Source organism: Chionomys nivalis, chromosome 3 (genome assembly GCF_950005125.1).
Source record: "Chionomys nivalis chromosome 3, mChiNiv1.1, whole genome shotgun sequence".
NCBI classification, from domain to species: domain Eukaryota; kingdom Metazoa; phylum Chordata; class Mammalia; order Rodentia; family Cricetidae; genus Chionomys; species Chionomys nivalis.
The window spans coordinates 34,112,731-34,126,140 of NC_080088.1; the positions used below are offsets into that span (position 1 = coordinate 34,112,731).

At 37.0% G+C, this 13,410-nt stretch overlaps 1 protein-coding gene across 1 annotated transcript in view; it reads right to left on the reverse strand.

Moving 5' to 3' along the window:
* Pros1 (protein S) overlaps window positions 1–13,410 on the reverse strand; it is a 71,036-nt gene that overhangs the window by 10,716 nt on the left and 46,910 nt on the right. Inside the window, exons 9-12 of the mRNA XM_057764575.1 lie at window positions 12,221–12,336; window positions 8,538–8,727; window positions 4,093–4,260; window positions 2,119–2,287 (exon numbers count right to left, since the gene is read on the reverse strand). Coding sequence (XP_057620558.1) covers window positions 2,119–2,287; window positions 4,093–4,260; window positions 8,538–8,727; window positions 12,221–12,336 — 643 coding nt within the window. The remainder of the gene's footprint in view (window positions 1–2,118; window positions 2,288–4,092; window positions 4,261–8,537; window positions 8,728–12,220; window positions 12,337–13,410) is intronic.

Here is a 13,410-nt window from a genome sequence, read left to right on the forward strand (position 1 = left end):
CAGTGATTTAAATAAAATAGTTTCTGTGTGATTATTTCAGGGCTGAGCAGCCAGGAACGAACAAGCAGCCTTATTACGACAAGGAACTGTATAACATCAGCTGCTGCTTAGTGCTATAGAATTTCACCTTCCTGGACGTGATTATAGAACTGAAGGACCTAGTTCTCAAAGCCTACAGAAGAGTTGTAGCACTAAATGATTGCTACCTTCTGCCACTCCTGTTGCCCTCCCAGGCCACCATTTACTATTGTCAGACATTAAAGGATATAAAGCCACCAAGGACCAGGACATGGGGACCTTCTCATTGCCCACCATTAATATCTATGGAGGCAGAGCGAAGACCTCACTGCTAGGTGGCTAACAGGGTCAGTGTCCTGAGTACCTGCCTTATCCTAACTTAAAGTTGATCAATGACCTACCCACCACGGAGACTGAACTTTGACTTGTCAGGTCCAGAGAGTCTGTACAAGTTTAAATTCCTAATTTGCACAAAAGGACCTGGACAGGTACTGTAGACAAGAATCTTTCCTACATCAATACACCTGTTCTTTTGTTCCAAAGGCTGCAACCTGGCTCACTGATGGTCATAACTGCATCTTCCATTCAACTCGAGGAGATAGCCTGACAAAAAAGCAGCGCCTCTTCCCCTGAGGGTTCAGATTCCTGTCTACTGTTGCCGGATGTGAGAACCTTAAGTCACACACTCATCACCACTGATGTTTGGGAAAGTAGTCGACTTAGGTAGAAACTAGGAAAATCATATCGAAAACTATAGTATTTCAATCTGATCTATCAGATTAGAAAGCTATCTTGAGCGTAAACTTTCTGCTTTTAGGAAGAGTAGCAATTAATAATCTTTAGAAGAGAATGTAATCAGCCCTATGTTCATTTTAATTATATAGCTGGAGGACCTTTGATGGAGGAAATCTAATTCTAAAATTCTCTAATACACAGGATGTACACTCAGGCATATTCACAGCACATTAGGTGGAAAGGGGTGTACTCAGTCTTCACTAGGAACCCAATCTGATATGACTTATGGTTCTCTTTACAAAAAACAAACAAAAAAATCACACACACACACACACAAAAAAAAAAAAAAAACAAAACAAAACCTAACCTCAGGTAACCAGACCCTCATCAAACAGAAACTTGAATTGTATTGGCATATTTTCCAAGGGTACTAAATAATAGTATGCGAAACTGGATAATATATTTTAACAAGAGATCAATTTGGCTCACAGTTGTAGAAACTAAACATCTAAACAGCATGATGACAACTCTTGTGAGGCTTAACGTAGGGAATAATCTCAGGAGAGGAAATGAATCCAGAAACCAAAGTCCCTCACAAAAGGATTCTTCTTTATAAATCTTACCCCTCACGTACTAATTCAATAAATGTCTCAGATTCACACTAAATTGACCAATATCCCTCCAGACCCATGTCAATAAGGGTTTAGTCAAGGGCAAGTGTGCTTGTTTCCAGACACATATAGTAGTCATTTCAGTCTCTGCTATTCCTTGTAAAAACATCCACCCCTAAACCAAAACATTACAGAACACACAAAGACACTTGAGAAAATAAGAAAACAACATACAAGTAGAGAAACAACATGACCAAGCTCACATGAACTCAGATAGATGCTGCAAATTAAAATTAGTATTACAAGTATGCAGAAGGCTTGGGATGAGCTACACAACGTAATACGTAGGCGATATATATTTCATAAATACAAATAAATAGGCAATTTCAACAGAGACAAAAATGTTAACACAGATCAACACAAATGATAGAAATCAAAACCAATGTTTTCTATGCATTGATTAGTGAACCCAAACAAACTGCAAAAGTGGTGAACTTTTAAAAAAAGGTCAATTGAATCTACCCCCAATGAACAAAACTCTGTGCCATTAAACCTTAAATAAGCGTATTTACTAGTCTATACAATTTTTCCTAAAATACATGAAATTTTTATAAGTATTTAACCACACAAAGAAAACAATGCCTGTCATAACAGCTACTCACTCAGTGATGCTAATAGAATAAATCATTGTAGTTTGTCAGTGGATGCATTTAATGGTTAGTGAGAAACGAGAAACATAACAGGAATCACTTACTATAATCTATGTTGAACTGAGCAATTCCAGAACCAGGGTAGTAGGAGCCCTTCTCCACTGTGAGGAAGCAGTGCTTGTTCTGTTTCCCTCGAATAATTTCTTTTGCACCTAAAGCTCCTTGTTTCATCAAATTCCAGCCTCGTATACATCCATCCAGACGAGGATTAATCTAGACAATAAGATGTAAATCAAGGAGTACATTTCAAACTTACGCAGGAAATATAAATAGCTTTAATTGATTCTCAATATAGGTTGCATTCGGGTGGAAAATCCTTTCTTTGATAGCTTATTAAAATACTTTTAATTAGATCTGATTGTTTTCTTTTCAATAGATAGTACTTTTCAATCAAATGAGACTATGCCATCAAAGGCCTCCAGTGGGCTCTTGTAACACAAATAATAAAAACCCAGAGACAGATATTGAGGTTCAACCTGAAGATCAGAAAAGCAAAGCAGTCAGCCACTGGCTCGTATCTCTGCCTCAGACCAAAATGGCAATCCTGTCTTCCTTTACAAATCCTCAGAAGGACACTGTGTCTGAGAGCTGTCTCCTCCCATTTTGTATTTCTCTCTAGGACTAAGATTAAACGGGTGCACCACTAGTGCCCAGTTTCTATGGCAAACTAGTGTGGTTACTGGGATTAAAGGTGTGTGTCACCACTGTCTGGTTTGTAGGGCTGACTAGTGGGGCTGTTTTACTCTCTGGTCTTCAGGTAAGCCTTATTTATTAAAATACAAATGAAATATCACTACAGGCTCCTGATGATATTTACAACCTAAGATCCCACCTGCTTCTCCCACATCATCCAGATTCAGCAGTAAATCCTTTCTATGGTTCTTGGGGGCCCTGGACTCTGAGCTGCTGTCATTCTTAGTGTGTGTTTACAATGTAGGTTTATCTGCCAATGCAGATACTACTCCTCCTCAGGAACAAGAGGCTTGTGTTTTCTAGGCCTCACCAAAGCATCCAACCAGCTTGAAAGTTCATGGTAGCCATTTTAGAAATGGTTGATTCTTCTTGAATAATTTACTTTCCCATTTAAGTATATAATTCATAAATCTCATAAATTGGAATATTTGTTTTGGCATTGTTTAACTAATCCAATAGAAATCTATTAAAAGTTAAAAAACACTTTGAGTTGTGATGAGAGAAAGGTAGATAGATATGAAGTATCTTCTTATCTTACTTCATATCTATCTACCTTCTAATATATATATATATATTAGACCAAACAGGCCATGAATTCAGATGACTTTTCTTTTCTTTTCTTTTTTTGGTTTTTCAAGACAGGATTTCTCTTTGTAGCCCTGACCATTCTGGAACTTACTCTGTAGACCAGACTGTTCTCAAACTCAAAGAGCCACCTGCTTCTGCCTCCTGAGTTCTAGTGAAGTGACATTTTGTAAATTCTTCAAAGAGTGAGGGATTTCTTCAACTCTACTCAGTGGTTATTTGACAAGCATTGTATTCAGAACATTGTATTCATCTGTTGTCACTAACATTTCTTATAATATATTCTATCCTCTCTCTGTGTTACTCTTAACCTCCAAATTTAGGTCTTAAAATTGAGAAAGATTTTGGCTTCTACTATATATATATATATATATATATATATATATATATATATGTATGTATATATGATTTGAGGGTTAGATGTATATTTTTGTACACTTAATGGCTGAGTGTAGAATATTACAGTGTAAACACTGATATGACAGCTTGAGAATTTAACAAACCCACTGCTAAATGAGCAATACTGTAATTTAAATAGACACAAAACCACAATGGTCATTTTCTTATTTCCTTACTATAATTTCAGTGGTCTAAAGTTCTTTTCCCATGTCCAATACAAATTATCACACTTGCTATATTTAACACAAATGACTTCTATGGAATGTCATGAAAACACATCTTTAATCCTATGGAAGACAAAGGAATTCACCCAAGATGAATGGCACGAGCTTTGTCGTTACCGGTTTAATGAGCGCACTTTCCACTTTCCGAGGTAATCCTGCAAAGTATATTTTGGTGTCCATAAATCCATCTGTAGGTTTAAAAAGACTCCCAAGTTTATTTATGTTCATCACAGCTTCTTTGGCTATTTTAATGCTAACACTGTCGTCTAATTCTTCCACCGACACCTACAATTAAAAACACAAAGCAAACATCACTGCATGACTATTTGAGATAGCTGAAAAACCTTACTATTCCATTAAACAATTTTCTATAGCAATCAATTTAGTAAAAAAAAATTTCAATTTGTGATAAAGATTCATTTACGGTAATAGAACTTGATTCCAAAAGTAGATCTTATTTTATTGTTTAAAATTATGAACATTTTAACAGTCAGTTATAATCTACACCTTCAACCCCTTTACTCGTGTTTTAGTTAGAGTTTCTGTTGCTTTGAAGGGACACCATGACCACAGTAAAACTTTCTTCTTCTTTTTATTCATATTTTTATTTATTTTACATACCAACTACAGTTTTCCCTCCCTCCTCTTCTCTCGCCCACTGCCTCCCTTCAACCTCCTCCCCTCAACCTCCTCCCCCATCCTCTCCTCCTCCCTCTCCATTCAGATGGGGTAAGCCCCCCGCTATGGGATCAACAAAGCATGGCACATCAAGTTGAGGCAGGACCAAGCTCCTGCCCGCTGCATCAAGGCTGCACAAGGTATCCCACTGTAGGGAAGAGGTTCCAAAGGACCAGCTCGTGCATCAGAAAAAGGTTCTGGTTCCACCACTAGAGGCCCCACAAAAGACTAGCTGGAGAGATGGCTCAGTGGTTAAGAGCATTGCCTGCTCTTCCAAAGGTCCTGAGTTCAATTACCAGCAACCACATGGTGGCTTACAACCATCTGTAAAGAGGTCTGGCGCCCTCTTCTGGCCTTCAGGCATACACACCGACAGAATATTGTATACATAATAAATAAATTAAAAAAAAAAAAGACTAAGCTACAAAACTGTCACCCAAATGCAGAGGGCCTGGGTTGGTACCATGCTGGCTACTTAACTGTCCGTCCAGAGTCCATGAGCTCCCACAAGCTCAGGTCAACCGTCTCTGTGGGTTTCCCCATAACGATCTTGACCCCACCTTTGCTCATAAGTCCCTCCACCCTTTCTTCCACTGGACTCTCAAGTTTGGCCCAGTGCTTATCTGGACCACAGCAACTTTTATAAGGAAAACATTTAATTGAGGTGGAAGCTTACAGTTTCAGAGGGTTAGTCGATTATCATCGTTGAAGGAAAAATGTTGACATGCAGGAAGACATGGTACTGGCTACATCTTGATCAAAAGGCAACAAGAAGTGGACTGTCTGTCACACTGAGCAAAATTTGAACAGAAGAGACCTCAAAGCCTATCCCCACAATGACACATTTCCTCCATAAAGGCCACACCTCCTAATAGCACACCACTTCCTTTGGGGTCTATTTTTTTTCAATCCACCACAATGTCATAAAGTAAAATTTCAAAAATAAAGGTAAAGCTCTTTGCCTGAAGAAATTTTAAGTACTCTTACTTTGCAACCAATGCATTATATATACAGAATCTATAAAATAGTAAGTTTATAATATTAGTTATAAGAAATCAGTAATGTCCAGCATTCTGTGCAACACATACAAACTGTATTTTTTGCAAAATCTGAAATTAGTTCTTAGAAATCAAATCATTGTAATTAAATTAAGAATTTTTAAAGGAACTTTGGTTTTTTAAAAAAAATGGTTCAAAGTGGCAGTAAGCATGACTAAAAAGTCATCCTACATAATCAGAAGACAGTTACTGCAATTGCCTCACATAAGATTGCCACACGCATGATGCAAAGGCTTACTAATCAATAACAGAAAGCAAGCAATAGCAATGTAAACACGGTAATATGTACAATTATCCCCTTTCTCTTTGACCAGTATTGATTCCTTGGGAACAAAGTACAAGTCACTCGAATCCTTTAGTTGTCCTGCATCTCTGATACAAGAAACATATGACTATTGCAGTGTGTAGACCACAACTATATTTTCAAGATTTGATTTCGTATTTCTGTGTTTTAAAAAAGTTTGGCCATAATTCAAGACACATGCTTCTAACGCATGTACCTGCACATGAAACCCCTTTCAGCAAAACTTTACTTGTATAAGCTGGGCTCACTTGTAATTATGGTTATACCCTGCTTATATCTGTGGATTCATGTTACTAAAGTGGATACCAATTAGAAAACACTAACATAAGTTTGAGTGAAGGCTTACCATAAAAAATGTGCCAAGACTGCAACCACTTTTCCACATCCTGCTACTAGAACCCCAAGCAATGCTACAGTCTACCCCACCCCAGTTCACTGCAATGGTCTCACAGGCCCTGCCCTACTCTCTACTGACTGGTTTCCAAAAAGCTGTCATATTCTGATCAGAACTGTTCTTTAAAATGTAAATTACATTTTGTCACTTCTCAAAACTATCCAAGGACTTCCCACAGGCATAACATCCAAGTCTTCCCTGTGGTCCCCAAAGGCCTTTATCCAGACCTCAGTTCTGACTTCATTTTTAAACTATTCTTCTCTCCCGTTCCAATGCATCAACACTCATCTTTGCACTGTTCATCAAACACACCAAATGTCCTCCTCCGTGGACATGGGACTTGCTATTTACTTTGCAAAGATTCACCTGATAATCTCACCCACATTTTTCATGACTTGTTCTCTCAAGCCCCTTCTTGAATGTAACCCTGTCAGAATCACCTTTTCAGTTTCACAGGCTCTCTGACCGTGTGCACACTCAGTGTCACGCCTTGCCTGGCTTTCCTTTGTCTTCATAGATCAATGAGCACCTGAAATAATTTATCTGCAGTTTGCCACTCAGTGTTAGAATGTAAGCTTCATGTGACCAATGAGTGCTGCATTCATCACTGTAGCCTTACCTGGTAGAATAAAGATCAGCAAATGTAGGGCTCAGTAGATATTTGTTGAATGAGTTACAGAGCCAGCATTTGGGTCATACAAAATAAGTGACAAAAATCACTTATAAGGTAAAATAATTTCTTTGAGTTTTAGCATAACCACTTAATCACTGCACAGCCTATAGAATTCTTGTGAATTATAAAACAATTCTGAATCACGTGTTTTATATTTAAATTATTATTTTAAAAATATATTTTGAAAGTTTAAAATACTTCAAAATTAAGGAAGCCAATACTATCAAATAAATGTTCAGTTTATAGCATAATTTAAGTGAACACTTTTCAGTTAAAGTGACACACGAGTGTGAGGACCCGACACACAGCCATTTACTATGAGGTGCATCAATAACCCCAGTGCTGGGGAGACAGCGACAGGCAGATACCCTGAATTCACTGGACAGTTAGTCTTGCCAAGTCAGTGAGCTCCAGGTGAGAGACCCCATCTCAAAAATTTAAGGTGGAAAGCAAGAGGAAGACACTAAACCTCAAACTAAGCACATACACACAGGTGTGCTTATACACACACACACACACACACATACATGTGTACACACACATTATATAAATCTTATAAAGGGCAATTTAAATTAAACCATAGACACGTCACTAAATATGAGTTTACTAATGATCATAAATACTGAATATAAAACCTGGAAGGGAAACTTCTTCCCATCATCCTATACTCTTACCTTGAAAAGCCTCACATTCTAAGGTGGAGACTCTTGAAATAGCTGAAGAATGCTGATCAATCCAATGGCTCTCCCACACTTCTCCCCACTATCAATGAAGCTTAATCTTTTCCCCAAGAAAAGTCTCATTTTTGATTGAACTGATTAAAAACATGACCTCAATTATTAATAGAAAATAAACTTAAAGGAATTACATGAAAATATTAAAGTACTCTGGTTGCTAAATGCCTAAGTGTATGTTCTTTGTTCAGAATTGGCTAGTTATTTATAAAACCTACATTTCAAATTGAATTAACCTTTCGGTGTTGTTATGACATACATTTCTCTAATTGAAAAACTACTGGCTGGGAGGTAGCAGCGCACACCTTTAATCCAAAACTTGGGAGACAAAGGCAGGCAGATCTCTGGCTACATAAAGAAGCCCTGTCTCAGAAAAATAAAAATAGAAACAACAACAAAAAGCCTCATAACAACTAAGGGCGATTTCCTTTGATCAGAGATGTCTTCATATTAATTTATGCCTGCTAATGATTTCTGACTTAGAGAGGAGATCTAATATTCACACCCCCCCAAAAAAAATACTGCTACTGAACATGGAAAATTGACAACAGAGTGGCTCAAATAAGCAACTTGAACAATCTTTCAAGTTGCTACTGGGACGAACAGTGCGCAGAATGCAGTTCATGTAACATTGGGTGATCCAACATAATTTGGTTTGACAATCAGGTTATAATTTGACAAAAAGTGCATCAAAGAAAAAACTTTGAAATCCCAAACATACCGCATTCCATAAACCATCGTTGATAACAATGCCTCCAGTTGTGATTTGGGTTGAAAACTCATTCTTAAACTGAACTTCAATCTTTCCATCACGAAGTGCGATCAGGAGCCAATTTGAGTGATCGAGAGACTCTGCATACAGTATGATGCCCTCTGAATCATATGTCCGAAAATCAAATTCAGCTGAAAATCTAAACAAAGAGTCACTTTTCTTGTGAGGAATTTGGATGTTTCAATGTGTCCACCAACATACACACACCGCATACTGACAAACACTATTACACTGAAGGAGAAAACTTTCCCAGGGATTTAAGAAGGAGACTTTTAAAAAGGATTTAAAAGAGCAGCATTAAATGGTCATGGATTGTCTCTGGTTCCATGTATGTTTCAAAACCTGGTTATCATAATTTCTTGATTATTCTTGAAGTCTTTTTTCTCAATGTTTTTCATTTATGGTAGTGTTTTGAAGGCATCTTTTAGATACTAGAATTAATGCATGTACACAGATATTAGGTTCCCTGGGACCTTTTATATACTATAAATATAAGAATAAGGAATGTGTGCATGTGTGTGTGTGTGTGAGTGTGTGTGTGCACGTGTTTACTGAATCCATGAGTGATTAGTAGACGATGTCACAATGACATACTTGGTTTATCTAGCAAAAGGCATAAGCTCCCTATCATTTCACAAATGCCAGGAAATGATCACTCACAGCTCTCCATAAGATGGGTTTCAGATGAATAAATATGTAAGTAAACTTTTATGAAATCTCTAAAAAGAATCAGTATTAATTCAGGACAGGATGGTGAGCATCAGGGGCTGACCAAAAATTTTGGAAACAAAGGCATATGCCCTGAGCACTTCACATCAAGTTCATGTGGGACATGATTGGAGGGGTATGTGCTTTTAGTCCATATAAGAACTAAGCTACTGTCAAGCAGTGTTGACACACGCCTTTAATCCCAGCACTTGGGAGACAGCCAAGTGGATCTCTGAGAGTTTGAGGCCACTCTGTTCTACAAAGCAAGTTCCAGGACAGCCAAGAACAGCTAAGGCTACACAGAGAAACCCTGTCTCGAAAAATAAAACAAAACTATGCTACTGTGTAGCTTAAGTTCTCCATAGACAAAAATGTCCTGAATTCATCAGGAAGAGAGGGATAACACACAGTAGTGCCAAAATGAAGCTAAAGGAGCTGAGTAAGAGCTTAACCAAAGTGTATTGAAATGTTTCACAGAAAAGAAAGGAAGGAATTAAAGGAGGGGGGAATGAAAAGAAAGAAAGGAAGAAAGAAAAAGATAAACGCTTTCCTGATACTGTAATTGCATAAATCATGAAGTAGGATGCATGAGAATTAAGCTTAACAAACATCATCAAGCTAGTCATCGGGGAAGTGCGCACTCTGATAATGCTTATTGTTATCAAGATTCTGGGTATATGTACAGTATAGCTAGTACAGGAAGGAAAATCTGATGGGTGTGGGGCGTTGACTGAGTGCCTACCCTTAGAATGTGTTAGTGGAAACCAGCATGAAGATGCCGAAAGCATCAACTAATAAAACTGTTTTTAAAACAAACAGTAAAAAGGAAAAACAGTTGTATAAGTATTTATCACGTAAACTAAGCAAAAGACTCTGAGTTAAAGAGTCCAAACTTCGAATTGTTGCTAAGAAGTCAACAAAGAATACCATATATCTGTCGCATCACTAAAAAACAGTCACAAAGGCAGCATTGTGATGGGCACAGACCTTCCCCAAAGGAAACAAAGAAAAAGAAGTAGGATAAATATTCCCGTATTTTGAATTTCCAAGTAAGTATTTGAGAGAGATAAAACGTGGAGCCAACTGTGTTGAAAGGACAACTCTGTAATGGGAATGCACAGACCTGTTCATATCAAGAAAGAAAGAAAGAAAGAAAGAAAGAAAGAAAGAAAGAAAGAAAGAAAGAAAGAAAGAAAGAAAGAAAGAAAGAAAGAAAGAAAGAGAGGAGGGAGGGAGGGAGGGAGGGAGGGAGGGAGGGAGGGAGGGAGGGAGAGAGAGAGAGAAAGAAAGAGAACCATTTCCCTTGGCACAAGGACTTAAGTCCTTCTTCACAATTGTCTGAGCATTTGTCTGATGTGAAGAATAAACTGTCTTGCCAAAAACTAAATCTGTGTTTGGTCACGATCTTCCAGGAGTTGATCCTATTATGGAGATAATTTCCTTCTCTTTGTAAAATAATACTAAACGGTATTTCAAAGAGTCATGTTCTGCATATGTTCTTTCTGGAATACATCATCACATCCTGACTCATTACATTGGGGACCAATTAATTATGTTTCAAAAGTACCGTAGAGTTGAAAAGAGACAGAATTTGTCAACATTTGGTAGGGCAAGAGAAGCGGGTGGTTATGGGAAACAGAGGTGAAGAGGTTTGCTTTAAGGAAATTACTTTATAAATATTCATCAAGCTGTGCATTTAATATGCAATGTTTAAAAGATACTACAGTTCTGCAAGTGTAAAGTAAATAAATCAATGTGGAAACTAAGGAATACTGGGAAAATTGGTTTGCTAAATCTGATCCAGCTTTAGAATGAGTTGACACAAAGAAATAAATAATGTGAAAGTAAATAAAGATATATGGCAACACTTTTCTCCCTCATCCTCACTGTTGTTATAGCAAAGAACGGCTTAAGTCTCATCAGATGGAAACAGTATTTGTTCAGAGATGTTTATGGCGAAACCAGATATTGAGAGAAATGGGATGTCCATGAAACATACTCACTTTAGTGAATCTTAGAATAACTTTCTGGGCACTTTCATGATAAGACTTCTACACATTCAGTTGAATTGATTAGTGAATGACCTATGTTTAATTAAATTCTAAACATGCATCCTTATTTCATTAATCGATTTTAAAAGTTAGCCCTAAACTTAACTTAACTTCAAATAATTTTCCCTTTTTTTTTTTTTTTTTTTTTTTTTGGTTTTTCGAGACAAGATTTCTCTGTGGTTTTGGAGCCTGTCCTGGAACTAGCTCTTGTAGACCAAGCTGGTCTCGAACTCACAGAGATCCGCCTGCCTCTGCTTCCCGAGTGCTGGGATTAAAGGCGTGCGCCACCACCACCCGGCTTCCCTTTTCTTTATTACATCGAAATTATGATTTACTGATTCTAGTTGCAGCATGTATGTAATGAGAAAATTGAACATGTGAGAATCATGAATGAGAAGCACAAACAGAAACACTTTCCCTAAAGTCAGTCTAACTACAGGGGTAAAAGCTGAGGTATTCAAGTTACCAAACTAAGTAACCGTTTCTTTAGAACACTACTTAAGCCATCTTTCTATTTTCCCAATTAGTTTTCAATGTAATTACACTCCATAGATACACTGACAATTTCACTTGGATTTTATAGTGTGTAAAAAAATGGTTAAATTTTCGTAAATAGTTTAGATCTACTTTGCCAGCTTCTTGATAAGTATGTAACCACTGGGAAATGGAAAATGATAGGGAAAAGAAATCTTGCATTGGGAAAGTCAGCCGTGGTGAATTTGAAAAGGCTCTAGTATAAAAATTACATGTGTGAACTTCACCAAAAATGGTAACATACATAAGTTATCCGATTGATAACAAACCTACAGCTGCCTTCTTTTTTCTCCTCGTCTGTTTAATCTGCAGGAATTCCCACTTACATTGGTTCCTCACCTGGTGACTTCTGGCAAACGAAATTTCAGATATAAGACAACTCCTGCAAACTGCTCAGCCAAGTATAATAATTCATAATTTTTATCAAGGTTCAAAGGAAGGCACACTGGAATGCCCTGGAGGAAAACAAAATGCATGGATTATTGTCTGAAGTTTCTCTTCTCTCTTCAGTTCCCAAAATCCCCTCTGAAACAACCTCACATCATAATGTCTTTGCAAACAATAATGAATATCTTCCATTTCCTTGCAAAACCCATTCATAAAGCCTCCAAAAGTATGTGAGCATGGCTATAGATTATCTTTATTATTTCTTTCACATACTTCATGTTAAGTACAAACTTTTACTTCAAGTTCCAAATAATATGTTGTCAATAAACTATATAATGTCTTGCGTTAATTATGTCTGAAATTATTCATTTAGTTATTAAGAAAAAATATTATAAGCAAAAATGTGCTAATTAGATACTCAAGAGAACACTGACATCTCAGCAGGGAATAAACCTAAATTAGCATCTCATTCTCTAAGAAACTTACATAAAAATGATTCAAAGTCATGTGATCTTTTATCGAGTATTTGTTCCTTAAAGCTGAACAGCAACATTAAAATAAAAAGTTATCTGGAGATGAGATTTTTGGGTACAGTGAACGTCATTTTGATATGGATTCTGCAGTTATTAAATAGAGCTCCAAAAAACTTCATAAACAATACAAGGTTGATAGTAGTATTACTATAGTACAATTACTACTGCAATAACAAGGGATTAAACTATAAAATAAGAAATTCTACTACATGACCTTTCAGTTGAGGAGCCCTAGAATTATTATCTATACCCACTAACCTCCCGATCTTTCTTCATGTGGGTAATGTGACTTTTATTGTTTTTTTTTTAAGCATATACTGATCCATCTTGGTCGTGTGCATGTACATGCACATGTGTGTGTGTGTGTTTGCACATGCAGTTTATACATATAAGTATAGTTGTACACAGTGAAATCATTATTTGGGTATTGTAAAAAGTCTGCCACATAATCATATATAATTTCACCTTTACATGTTTTAAAATGCAAGAACAGAAAGTATCACTAGGATGTACGCCTTAAGGGGGAAAAAGGAGGGAGGTGGGAAGGACAAATGTTGACTTATTTATTCAATAAAGGAAAAATTAAAACCATCCTACAGATTGATTTCT